We start from the raw sequence: 20,091 nt of genomic DNA, 5'->3' as shown, positions 1-20,091 counted from the left end.
GGGTCACGCTAAATATTGTTCAGAAGGGTAAATTGATCTATAAGAGGAAGTTCTAAATTTAATAACTACGAAGAAAGCAAAAGCCTAACCGCTGTTGTTACAGTTTGTGCAGTAGTCCATGACAACACTGCATGAGTTGGACAGGCGTATATGTCCACAAATCCAAATACCATCGTTCTGCTTCGCGTTCTCGCGAGCTGCAATGATATCACTACCCTTCATTCCAATACCATAGTCATCACACTGAAACTTGGCAATACAAGCAGCTTGACCAAACGAGGCAGCCATCAGGATACCCTTGTTAGACCGACTATAACGCGTCGTGTAACCCGTGTACACGGTATCGGCGTCGAACTCATTGATAGCCCTATCACAGGCCTCACCCAAACCCTTCTTCGACAGGCTATCAGATGTTCCGCACTGGCCGCTGCCGTCATTGTCAACAGCAGTTTGAGTAGGTACAGGCGTGGAAACAGTTGATGGTACGCCATAACCACGTGTCGCTGTGACATGAACAGTATAAGCCATGAAGTAGTCAAGAGTGTAAGCTGTGTATACCAAGACGGTGCCGTCGTTGGTCTCAGTGAATGGAGTTTGTACCGGGGCTTGGGTAGCTGGGGCTTCGGTGACGGGGACAACTGGGGAAGGGTATGAAGTGTAGTCCACGCAACTGTTATCTATCAGAGAGGCAGATGTGACGTATTGCTTGCCAGAGACTGTGGTGCTGCATTGACAGTATGGCGTGGCGACGCGAGGTCCGCCGAAGATGTTGCAGGGGTAATAGGTGCGGACGTCCTCACTAGTTGTTGCTGCATCAGATGTAACCGCAGATGTGATGGCATTGGATGAGGGCCTGGTAGTGGTGATAAAGGTGCTTGGAGTAGAGGTTGTCAAGACAGCGTCAGGTTGAGTTATTGTGGCCTCGACAGTCTTGTCCTCGCTGGTGGTTGTTCCTACAGCCTCGGTAGTCTTCTCGTCGGTAGTGGTTAGGTTCTCTTCAGCAGTGGTTGTCTCAACACCCTCAGAAGTCCTAACCTCTGTGGTAGGGACAGCTGAAGTCTCGGCAGCGGAAGTGGCATCAGCTGTTATAGCAGCATTGTCTGTAGAGGAGGGTCCAGCCGAGGTCGTACCAGTGGAACCACCACGGATCAAGCACTTGCTGGCAGCCTCCTCGTCGGCACGCTTTCGCAGACCGGCAGCAGGTGTAGCAGCGGGTGTAGTTTCAGGGACGGCAATAGGATCAGGGAAGACGAGAAACTTGTGCGAAGTGACCAGCTGGTCCTCGACCCAAAGCCTCCACCGGCCCATAAAATCACCCGTCATGGCGCCATCGTTGCCAAAGACGATCTCTTCAAGCATATCATACTCAACGATAGCGCGACCCCACGTTCCGTACTGCTCCTTGGATTCTACTTCACCAACTCGTGTGTAACCGAGAACGGTTGAGTCAGATCCGGGGACAATACCAGAGACTGCAGTCGCTAAGTAGTTTGCACGAGCCTCGTAGCGCAAATTAGTGGTGACACCAATGCTACGATCATAGTCGGTGGTGAAGGGAGTGACGACGAAAACCCTGGGATGAAATATGGAATGCAAGACACCAGGGGCTTGGTCTGTACCGACATAACCAGCAATACTTTCAGCGTTGGCATCGATAGTGCCGTCACGAAGGGCATTGAAGGTATTGGCCTGGAACTGGTCGTCGGGCGTAGGAGTTCCGAAGCTATCGATAAAGACAGGATTCTCCCAGATATGAGACACATAGACACCCAGGTTAGACACGACAATGACGGAGGTACAGCCATAGATGCCGTTGACTCCTGCAGAGCCTTTACCAGCAAAAGAGGGAGCACCAAACCAATGTCCAGCTGTGGCTCCAGTCTGATCCACCCAAAAGGGCGTGAGGGAGGCAACATAGAAAGGATTAGGAGACATGTCATCGTTGAATGCTCGAGCTCCTAGCTCCATATCACGCTTGGAAGGTGGGGATGCAGACTCGGCACGGGCAGTAGGAGCAGTAAAGGGATCGTCACCGAAGTCAATGGTCTGTGAGGGGTCTGTAGGGAGGGGTCCGTCAATGGTAGTTGTTGAGAGGTCATTGCAGTTGACTTCGCCAGCCGCGCCGCCCATTTGCCCTCCTCTCGACCCTCCAGATCCTATAGGACAAGAACCGCCACCGCTACCACCACCGCAAGTATCGGCACCACAAGGTGGTTGAATGCCAGTAGTCGTTGTGGTAGCTTCAGTGGTCGTGGACTCCTCCGTTGAAGTGGGGGCTTCGGTGGTTGTAGGAGCCTCTGTAGTGGACTCCTTCTTGGTCGTCTCCTCTTGCTTGGTAGACTCTTCTTTACTCTGCTCCTCCTTGCTCTGGTTATCCTCATCCTCCTCAGTCAGGTCATCATTCTGGCTCTGTACTTGAGGAACAACACTGGTGACAGCAGGCACATTACCAGCAATGATGCTGCCCGAGATGTTGGTAAGGTCTTGAGCCATGCAAGCGAGCTTGTTGATGATGTCACCAATAGGTCCAAGCAGGCCTCGCTTCTTGTTGCAGCCCACATCGGGCTTGCCGCCCAGAGACACGATAACAGCGATGATGTCGTCGTGTGTGTCCTCGACCTCCTTGTTAGTCTCATCTGTGAGAGACTCAGGGTCTTCAGTCCATTTGTTGATGATGGGGATCAGAGCGGCGACCTGAGAGGAGACGGAGGAGACGCTAGATGTGGCCACTTCAGGAGCGACGGTTGTCTGGGCTGGGGGCTGGGTGATGACAGGCTCATCGTCATCCTTACTGGTGGGCTTGGACTCTTCAGTGGTAGGCTCAGGGTGCTGGTGCTGAGTGGTGGTCTGAGCAGGCTGCTCAGCAGCCGTTGTTGTAGTGTCCTGTACAGGCACCTGCGCAGTGGTAGTCTCAGCAGGTGGAACACCAGTGGTGGTAGTGTCAATGACTGGCTGTTGTTGAGTTGTGGTGTCTGGAAGAGGGTTGTTGGTGTCGGTGGTAACGCCGGGAACGGCGTCTGATGTTGTTGTAGGCACAACAGGCACCTGCACATCCGTGGTGGTGTCCTGACCAACTGGGTCTTGTGAGGAACCAGGAGTCTGGATGATAGGCTGGTTGGTGGTATCCACTACGGGAAGCCAAGTGGTGGTAGGGTCAACCGGAGGCGGCAGCTCCGTTGTTGTGTCCTGGACAGGAGGTACTTGCTGTGAGGTTGTGTCGACGATTGGCAGTCCAGTAGTTGGGTCTTGAACAATGGGCTCAGTTGTACTTTCTTGAGCAATGGGCTGGGTGGTGTCAATGACAGGCGCAGGACCTGTCGTTGTGTCTTGGACAAGAGGTGGTGCTTGGGAAGTAGTGTCTTGGATGATAGCCTGGGCAGTCGTTGTATCCTGAACAACAGGAGCAGGTTGAGTAGTTGGCTCAGGGTTCTCCTGAACGGCTTCCGTCGACGACTGAGGAACAACGATAGCATCGGTAGTGGTAGGGTTTAGACCAACGGGAATGTCGGTAGACGTGTCAATCACTGGTGGAATGAAAGCTTCAGATGTAGTAGTGGCAGTAGTAGGCGCAACTTCAGGCACCGGGTCTTGAGCAATTGCGCAGAATGGCAGTGCCGCCAGGGCAAAGAATGTGGCACGCATCTTGGCGTAAATGAATGACACAGGAAAAAAAGAACGACTATACCAAACCAGAGTATGAAAGAAACTCCGAGTCTATAGCAAATGAAAGCTGAACGAAAGCGTCCCGCAGAAAGCATTCTATATATCAATTGTTAGTTGGCAAAACTTGGCCGATCGGAATATGCCCTTTCATTGCTGCACAGGGTTGTTGTGATTGGGGTTGCATCGACACAGGTACAGCCCTAATCCCATTTGCAGTAGTGCTGACGCCTGCTATAATTAACGTTCCCCTCAAGCTACCAGTGCGTAACAATTAGTGGCGTTGATTGGTTATAGTACGCAAAACCCCTGGAGCCTGCTGCGCTTAGCAGATCCTTCCGTGTTTCAGAAAAATGTTCCTCAACCTCGAGATAAACGATAAACAAGGAAATGGAGAACAGAAAGCTTATTCTATCGCGTACACAAGTGATTACAATCACCTGATATTTTATTAGCCTACCCATCTCTATCTTGTAGAAGTTATTTTTTTATTTTGTTTCTTAAAAGCAAATCTCGTCTTTATCGCAAGAACTGATAAACAGATGTTTGCATTAGAATCCCATCTCCTGTCTCAATCCGCTAAACAACTGCCGTCTCACCTAAGCCTGGTCCGCAGCCCCCAAATTTTGGGGCCCAAAATGACCAGAGATTACGGAGTACCAGCTGGTGAATCCTACCGGTTAGGGCGGCCCATAAGCTACCCGTCCCATCCCTGCACTACCCTTACCACTTTTAACAGATCAAGGCTGACTCTCGGGCTGCGTAATAACGCAAGATTGCAATCAGCAACTCCTCAATCCTGTCAGCACATTCATGCATGCATGAGCAGGTTTTTAAACAATCGATAAAAGTAGATCCACCTTGCAATTTAAATCCCGATCCTTATGGGGTCCTATGTATCGCTCACTCCTAGCACCTGTTTCATTTCATCGCTCGACCTAAACTTGGCATAGTCTCTGGCGCTCCCGTACTGCCCCTTCAGATCAGGATCTGCGCCCTGGCTCAAAAGCCACTTGACCCTCTCAATAGCACCGGCCATGACTGCATTTACGATCGGGTATTGCGCTGTCATGTGTTGTGTCTCAAGTTTGTCATTTACCCCAGCGCCATTCACTAACAACAGTGCCATAACCGGTATTCTGGACTTGTCAAACTCAGCGCTGGGTTGAACGAGTCCTGCATGGGGAATAGAGCCAGCAGGGCAAGCACCCGCAGCATAGAATAGCCCCAATCCATTGCTGGTCATCTTGGCCCCGCCTTCAAGAAGCTTCTGTACCAATCTAACAGTCCCCTGTGAGGCTGCTAGCCTGAGAGCTTGGTCTAGATCTCCTTCAGGACCGCCAATGTTGGGATCTGCACCATGCTCCAAAAACCAATCAAGAAGTGGTTCGTTGTTTGTCTGAATGAGCCTAGGGAGGAGGCGCTCTGGTGAATTGACTGTCCAGCCGTGTTCAGTAAGGAGCTGAAGTAACGCAATTTGTTGATCTGCTGGGGCTCTGAGAATAGTTTCTGGGGTGTTTCGCGAAATCGGTGTTCCAGACTGGAGAAGATAGCGTACAATTTCGACTTTGCCGTTCTTTATGGCATCAAGCAAGCCATGGTGAAGGAAGAGCGGCGAGCGGGTCTGAGAGGCTACAATTGACTCGAGAGTAGATAAATCACCCTCTCGGCAGGTACACAGAAATTTAACAAAGTCGGGTACATTGACTCCTCGTCCAGTGAGAATATGTATGTCGCTTGCATCAGTTGCAGGAATGTCGTTGTAAGGTTGGCTCATTCCCATCTGCTGGTATCCCTTCTGACTCCCGGCTCCCATTTGCTGTGCAGTTTGTTGCTGCATCGCTGCCTGCTTTTGTGCCATCGCAATTGCATGTATTTGTTGCTGCCGTGTTTTTTGTTGATCTTGTAGCGAAAGCTGACTGGGGATTTGTTCCCCTTGAAACGACATTTTGCTCTGTTTAACCTTTGCCTTTGGAAAATGTAAGATGAACTGGTGCTACCTATAAATAGAAGGAATAACTGTGCTGACGTAATAGCCAGTAAGGAATTATTTTAACTAGTCTATAAAGGGTTAATGCTATAAACTACTGTACTCTCTAGGGTACCTTAAATGTACTTAAAAAAAGATAGTAAATTATAATACAAAATACTTAACTTATTTTAATTCTCTTTTCTAAATATACTATTCTTAGCTAGACTAATTAAGATATAGGATGTTTTCCCTGCCTTACATTAGCCCAGCTCTGTAACCTTAACGAGATAAGCTTTTTACTTATTTTAAGCATAGACAAAAGACTACAAAAATCACACAGATAAATACCTTTTTCCTCCTATACACATGCTACAACGGGATTCTCATTTACATTAGCTAGAAACGGAACTGCAACGTTATGGACTTTATTTTTATACTCCTACAGTTTTATTAGAGTTAATCAAGCCAGTGAGCCAGTAGGTTATCTTTATACTAACAAGAGAAACACCGGTTGGTTCTATTCTGTAATGCGAAAACGAATATGGAAAATAAAGGAGCTGTGGGCAAATACTGTCCCGTTCATTGGGCAATGTAGTGTCTGATTCAACGGGAGATTAAGAGGATAATAACAAAAGAGAGTTCATGGATACTCGTGTGGCAGAAGCAGACAATGATACTTCGCTTACAAGTGCATCAATCTGATCTAGAAGCATACTTTGGAGCCACATAAGCCATTACATTAGGACCTCTCGGACGCACTCCGTTTTAACAGGCCGGCAACGTTGACATGGTTAGGTTTACTACCCGTCTTGGAAGAATCTTAAATTTGAGTTGCCCAATTAGACTGAGTCATTTCTTATCGCCAATCTACGCGACCTTATCTAATCTACTCGCCGCCTTGGACAAATCTAGATCTAGATTGCCAAGACCTTGGTAGTAATGAACCTTGTCCATCTGGTCTCATGACCGCAGACGCCAAGACTGTATAATAGTTTCGAGTAACGTCTTTAAGCATTGTTAAAGAACCTGCTCTATTGGGATATCAAATGCCTCGCACAGTCGCACTTATGTGTCAAGATCCAGCGGTCAGTCAATAGCATCCACAAGCAGGACCACCTCGTGACGTTGTCTAGATCTTTGTGTATTTCTCATTTCGTAATACGAGTCAAGGCTCTACTCAATTGGCCCCCAATACTACAAAGAACCGTCATCACAGAAGAATACTATAGCCAGAGTCGGAAGGTCATCGTGGAAAACAACTCATTCGACCACGGATACGCCTTTTGGCGACCGGTGATTCGGCGACAAAGTTATACCCATATAGAAAAGGGAGAGACTACAGGCCTACGAACGACTGAACGGCTGAACTAAATCTATAAGAAGTGATGTTTTCCCTGTCAAGAAAGACTTTTTCATCATCCCAAAGCATTTCTCTCCTATCTCCCAGCCCTTCATCCTCTCGCTTTCCGATCGTCCAACATGAAGTTCACCAAGCTCAGCCTGGTCACCGCGCCACTCGTCCTCACAGCTTCTGCTGCGGAGCAGAACCTCCACGTGGTCTTGGAGCGCGACCTCGTCAATTCCAAGTCGGCCATCACCGTCTGGAACAACGAGCAGACCGAGATCCTGGGCAAGTCGTGCACCAACTCTCTCACCGATGGTGCTTTTGCCAAGCAGGCCGTATCATTCTCTGTCAGCGAGAACGGCGCTGGCAACGTGACAGTCGGTGACAATACTTACCGCATCGGCGACGGCGACGCTGGCTCCATTCCCTGCGGTCGAATTTCTGCTGAGGACGAGCTCGTTGTTAACTGCGTCGTGCCTGTCAAGGGACTTGGTGCGGACCTCAAGCCTCTTGCCAAGAGGTCCTTACGAGAGTGCTTCCCTGATGGGTCTCTCGGAGTCGCCAAAGCCATGGACGTCTTCGAGGGCAAGGTCGACGGAGAGATACCTTCTGACGTACTGAGCCAAGTCCCCGAGCTGTCTCAGAAAGAGATTGACGATGCTGTCAAGGCGGCCGGCCTCTCTAAGCGCCAGACGGGCTGTGGTAATTGGGTTACCCAAACCCGCCCGGTCGGCAACGGCAATCCCCACCAGAATCCATTGCATATCCAGCTCAGTGTAGGTCTCACAGTGTCTTGTCGTTCTGTTTCAAAATTCCATACTGACAAATTATATAGGAAGCCATGGAGTGCCCCGCAAACAATCAATGCGTTGCAGGTAGATTCGAGTCGCGGTCCTTTTCGATTGGCTGGAGCGCCAACGCCGCTGTCTCATGGATCAGTGCCGGTTTCAGCGTTGTCCAGACTATTGACACTGGTAACAATTACGAGTGTTGGGGTAACCCACGAGACTGGTTCGCCGTTTGGAAGAAGCAGGCCCAGACGGCCTATACTGTCCAACAGGGTATCTACAACTCGTGTACCAGTTCATGGCAGCCTGTCGGCGGGCACATCATCATCTGGTCACCCAATGCACAGAACAGGCGGGGAAACTATTACTGCGTGTTTGGACGCCAGTATGTTCGCGCTATTGGTGACAGGTGGCTGGATACCTCGGCCGGTGAGCCTGGCGGTCCCTAGACGGTTAGTACTACTACTTAGCGGAGATGAACATTGGGGTGCCTGATGTCATCCGAGGAGGAATTTTATGTAAATAAATTGATGGATGGCTACTATTGCTCATGGGTCTCTGAGTCCTTAATGCACGTGGACCTGAATCCTTGTTCGAGGCTGGTCGGTTTGTCAAACAACCACTGTCTGACATGATATATTCGTTTTATCACATCGAGAGTCCTTAGTGCTAGAGGAACCTTGATCGTCATGCAAATGGGGCCCCGCCACTTGGTGTTGCCGACTCGCCTGGCTCGTAGGTGACTTTGAACTGCTTTCCATAGGATGTCACACAGTACGAATGGTCCCCGGTGATGTTTGGACAGGGAGCGAATTTCGTGTTCTGACAAAAACTCCCCCTCACGTAGAGCCCCCATAAGAGTACGTTCCAGGCAATCGCGACTAACCAGAGCGCAAAGAAGCCGGTTTCCTGTTCTACGCATCCTCGTGCTGGCAATATTCCGCTCAGTGAGATCTGACACGTTACTCCCGGTTTCAGCGGCTGCCCCAGGAAATTGCATCGTAATGCCTATATAGAACTATTTTAGTATCTTTAAATAGGCACAGTTAAAGAGATTCGGATTTCATTTAGTACACAGCCTTTTGTCTTCACAAACATAGCATAAGCTTTTCATAATATTACTGTAGTAGAAGTACGTATCTCAAAAAGGGTTCAACATTAGCGAGATAAGATAAACAAAACCCAAAGAGCCTCAAGTCTTGTGTAACAAATTGTCGGAGCTCTTACACCCCCATAATACCTACACCTGAAGTTTCCTTTGCCGTACTGCTCTCGTGGCCCGAACATACAGAGTCCTCCGGCTGTATACCCAAAGTTGGAAATTCCACAACATTGTCACCTTCCAGATATCCCTCATTATCTGCCAAATGCTCAAAGGCAAGGCCGAAAGTTGCCTGACCGTGTGGCAAGACTTCAGCTGGGATGACAAAGTTCACAGCATAGTAGAATACTGCGGCTGCAGAAAAGCAGATAACCCAACCTGTCTGGTATATGTGAGTCGCAGCCATAGAGACCCAGGTTGGATGATAAGCTCCGATAAGCCCTGGGATACCGAATACTGCTGAGCAAACCCAACATCCGAGTGCCTTCAAATTCCAACCGCCAGTGTAAAAGTACAGTGAGCTTTTGGACGGGTTAAATAGCGACGGAGTATGGATATTCCCACGTTTGACGAAGAAGTAGTCGACAATAATGATCTGAGTATGTTAGTTTCTTGAGACCCTGGAGTGTCGAGGCGGAAGAAAGCTTACGGCACAGATAGGGGAAATGAAACAATTGTAACTGCCGAGAAATATCAAGAAGGCCGATCCAGAGGCTATAGAAAAGGTGGATTTGTCAACGTCTGATATGAGCATTCAAGGGATTTAGAGGCTTACTCAGGAGCTTCCACGGCACAATGGCGAGGGATAAGATTCCGCAACAAATCTGCCCCCGGACAATTGTAAACACTTTTGGTACCAGACCGGTGACATCGGCTCCTGAAGTATGTGTTAGAATTCTCAAGTATCATCCTAGGGAAGTCCAATCTCACCAAAGGGAATAGCGTTACAGCCAATGTTCACGCCCAATACCGACAACGCAAAGCCGAACGAGGCAAAGAAGCATCCAGCTCGAGCTGCTGGACTCCAAAATCGATCAAGGATTGCGTTGAGAAGATCCCACTGGTTCCAGTATGCGTTGCCGAACTTCCCTTGCACTGCAGCTGTAGCACCAATACCAAAAAAGAAAATCAGCGTCTTGCTGAGGAAGATGGACGATGATTGCCTCCAGCCAGCATCCTTGGGCCTGCGTGTGTACCGAGTAAGGTCGGGTTGCTGCATTGTTTGTTAGTTAACCTCCAGAGCTCTCAAAGATGTTAATGGATCCATTCGAACTCACATTGACTAGCAGCGCAGACGTAACGCCCAAGCAGCTGTTTATTCCGTTAAGCATTGCCCATCCGAGGGCTCCTCCCTTTACTTCCGTGGTTGAGGAAAGAGAATTCATACGAATTCCTCCTCCATAATGAACACACCAGGAGAAGACACCGATACAGGCTAGAGGGCAGATTATGGACTCGGCCTAGAATTTGTTAGGCGCAACACGAGAGGAAAGGTCTAACATAGTGTACGAACCGCGAACAAAAACTTGATCTTGCGTGGGTGGACTGCCAAGAAGGGCATCTCAATGATCCAGAACAAGAAGAAGGCCAGAAGATCCCTAGACGTGATGCCAGCGCTGGCAGGCAAGTGGTTTGTCATGTTCCACCAGGATTCTCCAAAGACGCATCTCAGGAGGACGCTGAATAGCTGGGACCCGAAGTATGACTGGACTCCAAACCTGCAATGTCGTCAGTATTGAGCATCCTTTCTCTTAGCTCAGTTGTTGAGGGTCTATCTTACCAAATAGTAGCCACCACGGCTCGGATCCAAACGAAAAAGAACTGGCCATACCTACACTTTTCGTTAGTAATCCTATCATGTGAGGTCTCAATTCGAAGGAATTATAATGACTGACATTCCGAAGACACTTCGAGCTAGGACGGGGTAGCCAACATGGTACCTTGCACCTGGACGGCCGAGGGCAAGAGCAACAGAAGATGAAATCAAGTTGGCCTAGTTAGAGGTTAGCTATTATTCTTTGGTTATGGTGTTATGAGTCTTACTATGATGCACGCAATCAGAGCTTGATGCCAGTTAAGGCCGACAGCGATCAAACTCGCGCCGTTTGACCATTGACTTGCGTTGAACGCGTTCTAGACGGTCGCGCAGAAAATTAGCGATATGAATCAACAATATGGCACGAATGGATGCTGGCTTACACCCCACCAATAACTGCTGAGTGAGATCCTGGCTCAAATATTAGCGAATTGTACAAAGCTCTCGTCTTCAACATGACACGTACCAGGACCATGTCCTTGCATTCGGCGGAGTAGGCGCGAGATCCTTGTTAATCCAAGGCGAAGACTTGGTTCCATCCGCAGAGTTTGTAGTCAGCACTGCCTCCCACTCAGCCTTCGAACGGGGAACTGTTGGCATCTTCATAATGGATCAGACGAGAGGTGATTGATTCGGTAGCCACTTGTCGCTTGTGGGATTCTTTTCAGCTGAGTGAGGTGCATGCTGCAACTTATACAAGTCTAAGGGTATGTGGCTTGTGATTCAACATATCAGCAAGGCCAGACTAAGTTGAGTATCACCAGTGTTGCGGTAGATTGGATGATTTGTGCAACTCGCTATCTGTCGGAACGGCCATATCGCTATCAGCAGAGACCAGCGCTAGGCACTACGGATTATCTCTCAAGATAGCGATATGACGGATTGACCCGAGACGCTAAGGATGCTGTAGCTCGAATGCGGACCATTCCGAAGCAGTTATCTTCAGCCAGTCATAAAAACAAGGGTAATTAATACAACAATTCTTTAGTTCTTGACTACTCTCATCTGTGCATACGGATCATCCAGCTGGACTTGAGCTCCTTTCCGCTTTGCGAATGTCAAGCTTCCTATCATCAATTATCGCCATACTCCTTTCGCAAACATCTAGGGTTTAATTCACCAAAGGCGCACAGAAATTATGCAAGAATTTGATACCATCCTGCGCAATGCCCATGTCAATGGCTCCTTCATTTGCGATATAGGCATCAAACGAGGGGTTATTGTCGCCCTGGGCGTGGGCCTCGTTGCAACCGAAGACACGCAAACCATTGACTGCAATGGAGCCATTGTGACTCCAGGCGGGGTTGATGGCCATGTCCACCTGTCTCAGGATCGTTCGCCCAGAGCTAAAGAAGCAGGCTATACTAGTGCCGATACAGGTACACATGTTCTCTTCCTCCTCGTATGTTGTACTTTCCACTAACTCCGACATGCAGTCGACACTGGGACTCGGAGTGCAATTGCCGGAGGCACGACGACAGTCATCCTATTTGCAGAGCAATCTCGGGGCCAGTCCTTGAAAGAGCAAGTTGGCAAATACCATCAACTCGTCAACGAGCAAGGCTCATATGCCGACTACGGGTTCCATGCCATCATCACCGATCCCACTGCACAAGTGCTAGAACAAGAACTTCCAGAGCTTGCGCAGTCTGGTATAATGAGCATGAAGCTATTCCTTACATACAAGCACATGAGGATTTCAGACCGTCAGGTACTCTCAGCACTACAGAAGGCACGGGAGCTAGGAATGGTGGCACTAGTGCACGCAGAGAATGGGGATCTTGTGGATTTCTTCACTGAGCATTTAGAGGCCCAAGGACTTACGGACCCGAGGTTCAAGGCGATAGCACATCCTCCAGAGGCTGAGGCCGAGGCCGTCAATCGCGCCATTACATTTTCCTCTGTCATGGATACACCGATGCTCATCGTACATGTCTCTGTTCGACAATCGATGGATGTTATTCGCAAGGCCCAATCATTATTGAGGCCAGTATTTGCCGAGACATGTCCTCAGTACCTATTATTAGGTAAAGAGAATCTCGACAGGGATCATTTCTGTGGTGCCAAGTTCGTCTGTTCGCCCCCTTTGCGCAGTGACCCAAAGGATATTGAGGAAATATGGAGAGGAATCATCAACGGTACATTTACTATATTCTCATCAGACCACTGCCCATATCGGTAAGAAAGCACCTGCTATCTATCGCGCCTTGTAGGGAGACATAACTCACATCAACTAAGGTTCAATGACAACAGGGGGAAGAAGTTGGGTCATTCATACAACAAAAGTGGCGAGGTTCAAGGAGTGTAAGTTCTGAGTGAGAAACATGTACCTGGTTAGGGCTGACCATCATTCAGCTTTACAAAAATACCCAATGGTCTTCCTGGAGTTGAGACCCGGATACCCTTGCTCTTCTCTGAAGGTGTCCTCAAGCGTCGGTGCATTGATGTAAAGAGGTTTGTCGAACTCACGTCTGAGAACCCAGCGAAATTGTATGGCCTCTATCCTCGCAAGGGTGCAATACAAATCGGATCAGACGCCGATATCGTCATATGGCACGCACAGGATACGTTCTCGCCAAGAAGGTTGGAACACAATCTACACCTGCATGATGGTTGTGACTACTCGCCATATGAAGGCATTGAGTTTTTGAACTGGCCTCGAATCGTTCTTGTGCGGGGAAGGGTGGTCTTTCAGGATGGCATCGTGACAGGCACCAAGGGTTATGGTCAGTTCTTGAAAAGGAAAACATGTGGACTGACCTATCAACGCCGAATGAACAAGGAATGGGATGTGCTGCGTGCCTCTATATGAGCGGTATGGTAGGCAATGGAGTTGGGGGTATGACTTAGACTCATAGGCTCGTTACCAAAAAGGAATGTGGAAAATACATTGTCATCGATTCAAACTTATGCTAGTAAACACCAGGCTCTACCGCTATTTTGTTCCCTACTGAAACTATCTATATGTCGTGGAGGACCGGTTTCGTTTCGATGTTGAATAATGAACCCCATTCACTAGCAAGGCCTGACGTTGCCATACCGAGTTGTCGAAGCATGCCGAACAGTACAGTTGCAACCGAGTCTAGAACCATGACAGAATATTTCCTTTCCCAGAATATCGCTCTTTGTGCAGCCGCAAGGTTGGTACACATTATGAGAATGACCCGAGCCCCGTTTTGGACAACCTGTGCAACCATTACGTCCAAGTCTGTCTCTTGAACAGCGGCAAAATCAAAGTTTGACGTCAAGCCGGAGCATTGAGATCTTGTTTCTGCTATAGAGAGCCCTTCTGTTGCAAAGTTCTCGAGAATTGCAGCATTAACCTCTGTTATATATGGTGTCACGAGACCGATTTCTGGAGCCACGCTGCAAAGTAAGATATCCCTCATCGCCAACACCGATGATGTTGCTGGAATCCCGGTAGTATTTTCAATCATCTGACATAAAGTCTCATCTGACGAAAACCCCAGCCAGGCTGCGGATGTGCCGCTCCAGCCAATAATGTTGACTTTTGCATCAGCCAAGAGCCCCGCTGCCTCGAGCATTGACTCCAGGGTAAATTGAGAGTTTGAATCGTCGGATAGTTCGATCTTGGTGACCCGGAATCTGGCAAAATGAAGGCTAACTTCTATTGCATTGTGTGCAAGACTGAGGACCATCTGCTGCGTCAACGGTTCCAATGTTGTATTCGATGAGGGTACAATAATTCCGAAGCGAGCTCTGCGTGGAATTTGGGTTGAGTGAGAGTCCATAATTGACGTGCACGATTTGGTATGGGGCCGATGCTACTGATGGCGTTATTATCAGAGGCGTACCTTTATTGACGGAAGTATGTCATGGGACTGGCACTGTACCATACGCAAATAAATATGCTATGATTAATCTGTAGAGGAAATGTGATTACGAACAGGCGTCGTGATTCGGAATGGTCCGGTATCAAAGATAACAGATAACACTAAATCACCGATAAGACTTGCCAGCCCGCATTCGGCTAGCCTGAGAATCGGGCCACTCCGATGCCAATAACAACGAGACATCCCATAACTCGGATCAAATCCGTATCTCTACAACCTGTCCAAGTTGTCGCTCTGATCCGATTGCATCATGGAACAAGAGAATACGACCGAACACGAACGCCCTGCAAAACGACCTCGGGTCTTGGTCGCATGTCAGAGATGCAAGAGCCGACGACAAAAGGTAGAATAAACATCAACTCCACGATCGCGATCCATCCCCATGCTAACTGAGACAAAACTAGTGCGACAACTCAAGCCCAGCCTGCTCAAATTGTGACAAGGCAAAGGTATCGTGCATATACAGCAACCAAGCCTACCCATCGTCCTATGTCAAGAGGCTGGAAGACCGAGTTCGCGAACTGGAGGCAAATCTCGCGATGGACGATACTGCTCCAACCCACGTTCCCAGCACTGGGATTCCCCGTTCAAGGTCAACAAGAGATCTGCCAACCATCGCTCAGTCAGAGAGCCCTGTGCCAAGCCGTTCACCAGAAACAACTGAGGTGACCTCTGGAACAGAGCGTTCCGGTCAACTTGCGCTAGGTTTGGGGGTCCTATCCTCGTGCGCAGGGGCTGAACCTCATTACTTTGGCTTCTCAGCTGGTCTAAGCCTTGCGCATTTCGTCCAGGTTGCCATCGACTCAGGGGAAAATCCCGTGGACGTGTCTCTACCTCAGCTCGCAGACAGACCCTTCTCTCACCAATTGCCAAAAGACAACATCACACTGGCCGAACCTCCCAAATATAATGCAGGAGCGAGCTATATACGGGCTTACCTGGCATTGGTGCATCCCCTGTATCCATTCTTGAACGTGGAAAGGCTATGGCAATTGCATCGTTCTATCACCAAAAGACGAGGTGGTCAAGAATCTGCTTGTACCGAACAGATTGATTTGACAATAATGCATTTGGTATACGCCATTGGGTCCAGGTGCCTTCAACTACTTCAAAAGTCTAGCATTTCGAGTACAGTTTCCGAGGGACATTTTCTTCGAGCCATGGAGCATATTCGTCAGGACCTCAAGTTTACGAGCACCAAGTCTATCGAAGTGACGTTACTTCTGGCCATCCATTCGATGCGCTCTCCTTACGGTAAGCGAATCCTTACGAAAGTTCCTTTTATTCCTGCGTCCGCTCGCTGACGAAGTCACGCCAACCAAAGGTACCAGTGTATGGCATCTTGCCGGCCTGGCTATCCGTCAATGTCTCGAACTTGGACTCCATAAACAACGCCTCGTGGATCGTCAAAATATAGAAGTAGACCACCACCGCAAGAGACTGTTTTGGAGTGCCTATATCTTCGAGAGGAAAACAGCTCTAGTTCTAGGCCGGCCATTTGCTCTCTCCGACGAAGAAATTGATCTTTCTCTGCCGGCGGATATGGACGATGGTAATCATGCCACCACTCCAGATGAAATGCAGCAACACATCCTGGAACATAGATCACAGTATCAAACGGCCCTAAGTTTTCACCGGCAACATATACAACTTTACCAAATCCACAGCGAGATTCGCCTGGCCTTGTCACGAATGAAAAAAAGCCCATCAAAGGAGGGACTGCGTATGACAACGTCCAAATTGCTCCAACAACTGGACCAGTGGAAAAAGCAAGTTCTAACGACGTTCCGTGAAGACGCTTCCGAGGGGCCTAGTGACTCGACAAGGCTTACAGACTACTTTCGAGAACACGATAATGGTGATAGCGAGGAGTCATCGTCTTCAGAAACTTCCCAACACCAAGTGCTTCTCAAAAGGCCTGTCGAGATGGAAAAGAACGAGCTACTACTAGAATACCACAAAGCCCGAAGGTCCTTGCTTCAACCGTTAATGACTGAAAATTGTCACAATTACCCATTTGAGACAGCAGACTACGCGGCATGCGCCGAGTCATCTGGGCAAATATGCCGACTTTACAGGCGCCTCCATCGTCTCTCGCCGATTCCATTCTCACTAAGAGATCTACACGCCGTTTTTCTTGCCGGTTTCACGTTAATTTACTGCATCCGTCTTTGTCCCTCTATACATTCGGTGGAGCGCATCGGCGATGTCGGGGCCTGTTCCACAGTATTATATGTCATCACAGAACAGTGGCCAAGTGCAAAGAAGTACCGTGACGCTTTCGAGACAATTTCGGAGAAAATGCTAGACGCCGTGAAAGGACAGCACCTTGGAAATCACAGTAACGGAGGCTTGTCAAGCCGAGAGACACATTGCACGACAGCGATTAACAGACCGAGACCAATACAATCGCGCATGCCACATGTACTTGACGGGGATGTCTATATGACATCAAACTATGTAGAAAGGAATGAATCCCGGGCTAGAAGAGAGTCTTTAGAGCGTTGTGAGACTCGGAGACGTGCCTCTGATGAAATACCTGCGCAGTCCTCGTTGGAGTTCACGCAGCCAACGTACTTACTCCTCGAGGCGGACCGGTTTACCGATACTACAGATTCTGTCTCTCAGTTCCGTCAAAACATAGACTTGGACTTGGATCATGAAATCTCTGATATTGAGAAACTTCTCTCGAGCGAGGGACTGGAGTGGTTTACTGGGGCCGTTCTATAGAGACGGGCAAGTCGATTTTATTGTCACCTATTATAATGCCAGATTGTTCAGCCAAGCTTCCGATAATTTTAAATAATAAAAGTGCACTGCTAAACCAAATAGTATATTAACAAGTCCTACCGATAAGAACTAAACTAGACTCAAGACGGTAGCAATCTACAATCACTTCTACCCTCCGATAAGCCATTTCCCCCTCATATATCTTTCGCACTCAACCGTCGGAACCATCCGCATTATCTCGACTGCCCCGCCAATGCGGGGTCACAGTAAGTTGAGGCAGTTAAGTCGTTTGACACAGACAGAAAATATGAATATTTATTACAGTAGCTGTCCCAGTGCTCAAGACTGCGAGCCCAAACCAAATAACCGCCTTCTCATTACTGTTACTCCGCGCAAAACACTTACGACTGCAAATTCATATCAAAATCATCATGGAAGCATTTGATCTCGTTATCACCAATGGCGTATGTGTTACCGCTGCAGATATAGGTGCTTACGATGTTGCCATTAAAGAGGGTAAAATCGCCTTGCTTGCTCCATCGGGATCACTTGTTGGGACAAATGCGTTGCGGATAATTGACGCCGAGGGCGCATACGTGACAGTAGGTCTCATTTCTACAGCTGGATAAAGCCAACGCTCACACGACAATGGATATAGCCTGGTGGCGTTGATTGCCATGTTCATCTTCAAGAACCTGCCATGTTTGGGAAGGGTTCCTCATCTGATACATTTGAAACAGGTAAGCCATGTAACACATTAGAGGACCTTATTTATGAAGAAACCGCATTTTGACACGAACCAAGGAACCCGATCGGCAATTGCTGGAGGCTGTACCACCATTGTTTGCTTCGCTCCCCAACAGAGACACGAGCCCTCACTTCTAAAGCCTTTGGCTGACGCCCACGAGAAGGCTCGAGGGAACACCTACTGCGACTACGGATTCCATCTGCTTGTCTCCAATCCCACTGAGACGGCTCTCTCCGAGCTTGGAATGCTCAAGGTCGAGGGCGTCACATCCCTCAAGATCTATATGACCTATGAGGCGCTCCAGCTCCGTGACGATCAAATCTTATCGGTTCTTCACCATGCTCGTAGCAACCATATTCTCACTATGATCCATGCGGAGAATGGTGATATTCTGAACTGGCTGACAGATCAACTTGAAGCTAGCAAACTCTTTGCGCCAAAATATCATGCAACATCGCGTCCGCCTGCCCTTGAAGCGGAAGCAACCAACCGTGCCATCGTGCTATCCTCTATCATTGCTAATACGCCTATCTTGCTAGTGCATATTAGCGACCCAGATGCAACATATCGCATTCGGCAAGCCCAGACAGCTGGCCAGCCTATCTTTGCTGAGACTTGCCCGCAGTACCTCTTTCTTACGCGCAACGATCTAGATGCGCCAGGCTTCGAGGGTGCCAAGTTCGTGTGCTCACCACCCCCACGCGATGAAGCATCACAGGATGTTATTTGGGAGGGCCTACGGAATGGAACATTTACTGTTCTGAGCTCAGATCATTGTCCTTTCTCCTATGATGATACAGAGAAGGGCAAGAAGGCTTGCATTACGCATGAGCATCCTGTCGGAAAGTTCAGGCACATTCCCAACGGAATTCCTGGGGTAGAAACGAGACTCCCTCTTGTGTTTTCTGCCAATAAGCTGCCCCTAACCAAATTCGTGGAGGTGACATCAACAAATGCGGCAAAGCTGTATGGGCTATATCCGAAGAAGGGAGCAATGATACCTGGCGTGTCAGATGCGGATCTCGTGATTTGGTATCCGAATGACAAGTTGCCTAACGTGACCATTCGAAACGAAGCATTGCACCACGCAAATGACTATACACCGTACGAAGGCAAGACAGTGGAGAACTGGCCAAGATATACAATCTTGCGCGGTATGGTTGTATGGGATAACGGAGAGATAGTAGGTAAGAAGGGATATGGCGAGTTTGTGCAGCGACAGGCTGGTGTATTGAATGATATTTGGAAGTTTGTGGGAAAGCAGGAATTATTGTATTCATACTAGTCGCGATAAATATGTTATGTTGCTTTCAGAAGTGACAGTTTCTGACAGCAAGAGACTTTATATGTAATATGCAAAGACTTAGCATTTATTATAACCTCGAGAATAAAAAGTTATACTAGAAAGACTAAACACTGTATATCAAACTTCAATTGCTCGTCTCCTGGGCCAATTGAAACTGGCTCACAAATCTTCTCTCAGAAGCATTCTTTTCTTGATGCACAGCGTTGGCCAGCTGGATGTCCCCCCAAGCTCCGCCCCCAGGTGTATCAATAACGAACCGGTCGCCCTTCTCAACCTTGAAGTCCTTGCGACCGCCGACTCGACACCATCGGCCGCTTTCGCCGCCCTTGACAATATAGTTCACGCCCGACTTTCCATCTTCACCACCATTCATGCCATACGGCCTGGTCACGCGCCTCTCTATGGGATAACTGCGGCCTATAAGGTTAAGCTTTAGGCTGTAAACACAGACAATGAATAATAATATAATATCTTTTTTTTAATATAAGCTTTCCTAATATAAGCTTTTACCTATAAGCTTTTATAATAACTAATAAATCTTATTATAAGCCCTAGGGCATTATAAAAGGAAAAGACTAAAAGGTATATAAAAGGATATAACCTTAAGTTTATATCTCTATATATATACTATAATATAACTTTATAAATAATATATTAATAGTAAATTAAACTATTATTAGTAGTAACTTAATAAGCTAAGAGGCTTAAAATTATATTTATAATTTCCCTATTAACTTTAGTACCCTTAAAGGCATTACTTAATAGTATAT

At 48.1% G+C, this 20,091-nt stretch overlaps 8 protein-coding genes across 8 annotated transcripts; 4 read left to right on the top strand and 4 right to left on the bottom strand.

Moving 5' to 3' along the window:
- Positions 1–84: 84 nt before the first annotated feature.
- On the bottom strand, positions 85–3,642 carry FSUBG_12241 (uncharacterized protein; the record flags this gene model as incomplete). Its single annotated transcript, XM_036677010.1, has 1 exon — positions 85–3,642. The coding sequence occupies one exon, from the start codon at positions 3,640–3,642 to the stop codon at positions 85–87; it is 3,558 nt and encodes a 1,185-aa protein (XP_036532285.1).
- A 910-nt stretch (positions 3,643–4,552) lies between these two features.
- On the bottom strand, positions 4,553–5,500 carry FSUBG_12240 (ankyrin repeat domain protein; the record flags this gene model as incomplete). Its single annotated transcript, XM_036677009.1, has 1 exon — positions 4,553–5,500. One exon carries the CDS (start codon positions 5,498–5,500, stop codon positions 4,553–4,555), a length of 948 nt encoding a protein of 315 aa, XP_036532284.1.
- A 1,611-nt stretch (positions 5,501–7,111) lies between these two features.
- Positions 7,112–8,214, top strand: FSUBG_12239 (uncharacterized protein; the record flags this gene model as incomplete). The annotated part of the gene is made up of 2 exons (XM_036677007.1): positions 7,112–7,753; positions 7,813–8,214. The coding sequence occupies 2 exons, from the start codon at positions 7,112–7,114 to the stop codon at positions 8,212–8,214; spliced, it is 1,044 nt and encodes a 347-aa protein (XP_036532283.1).
- Positions 8,215–8,988: 774 nt separating this feature from the next.
- On the bottom strand, positions 8,989–11,289 carry FSUBG_12238 (uracil permease; the record flags this gene model as incomplete). Its single annotated transcript, XM_036677006.1, has 11 exons — positions 8,989–9,462; positions 9,517–9,581; positions 9,643–9,744; positions 9,798–10,080; positions 10,145–10,327; positions 10,381–10,585; positions 10,648–10,698; positions 10,763–10,860; positions 10,911–11,000; positions 11,067–11,094; positions 11,150–11,289. 11 exons carry the CDS (start codon positions 11,287–11,289, stop codon positions 8,989–8,991), a joined length of 1,719 nt encoding a protein of 572 aa, XP_036532282.1.
- Positions 11,290–11,821: 532 nt separating this feature from the next.
- On the top strand, positions 11,822–13,495 carry FSUBG_12237 (allantoinase; the record flags this gene model as incomplete). Its single annotated transcript, XM_036677005.1, has 4 exons — positions 11,822–12,062; positions 12,120–12,861; positions 12,937–12,987; positions 13,039–13,495. 4 exons carry the CDS (start codon positions 11,822–11,824, stop codon positions 13,493–13,495), a joined length of 1,491 nt encoding a protein of 496 aa, XP_036532281.1.
- A 148-nt stretch (positions 13,496–13,643) lies between these two features.
- On the bottom strand, positions 13,644–14,435 carry FSUBG_12236 (maleate isomerase; the record flags this gene model as incomplete). Its single annotated transcript, XM_036677004.1, has 1 exon — positions 13,644–14,435. One exon carries the CDS (start codon positions 14,433–14,435, stop codon positions 13,644–13,646), a length of 792 nt encoding a protein of 263 aa, XP_036532280.1.
- A 641-nt stretch (positions 14,436–15,076) lies between these two features.
- On the top strand, positions 15,077–15,841 carry FSUBG_12235 (transcription activator acu-15; the record flags this gene model as incomplete). The annotated part of the gene is made up of 1 exon (XM_036677003.1): positions 15,077–15,841. One exon carries the CDS (start codon positions 15,077–15,079, stop codon positions 15,839–15,841), a length of 765 nt encoding a protein of 254 aa, XP_036532279.1.
- A 1,857-nt stretch (positions 15,842–17,698) lies between these two features.
- On the top strand, positions 17,699–19,300 carry FSUBG_12234 (DAL1-Allantoinase; the record flags this gene model as incomplete). Its single annotated transcript, XM_036677002.1, has 3 exons — positions 17,699–17,869; positions 17,926–18,007; positions 18,072–19,300. The coding sequence occupies 3 exons, from the start codon at positions 17,699–17,701 to the stop codon at positions 19,298–19,300; spliced, it is 1,482 nt and encodes a 493-aa protein (XP_036532278.1).
- Positions 19,301–20,091: the final 791 nt, after the last annotated feature.

Source organism: Fusarium subglutinans (assembly GCF_013396075.1).
Source record: "Fusarium subglutinans strain NRRL 66333 chromosome Unknown NRRL66333_c0000257, whole genome shotgun sequence".
NCBI lineage: Eukaryota > Fungi > Ascomycota > Sordariomycetes > Hypocreales > Nectriaceae > Fusarium > Fusarium subglutinans.
This window is presented reverse-complemented; position numbering and strand designations above follow the sequence as displayed.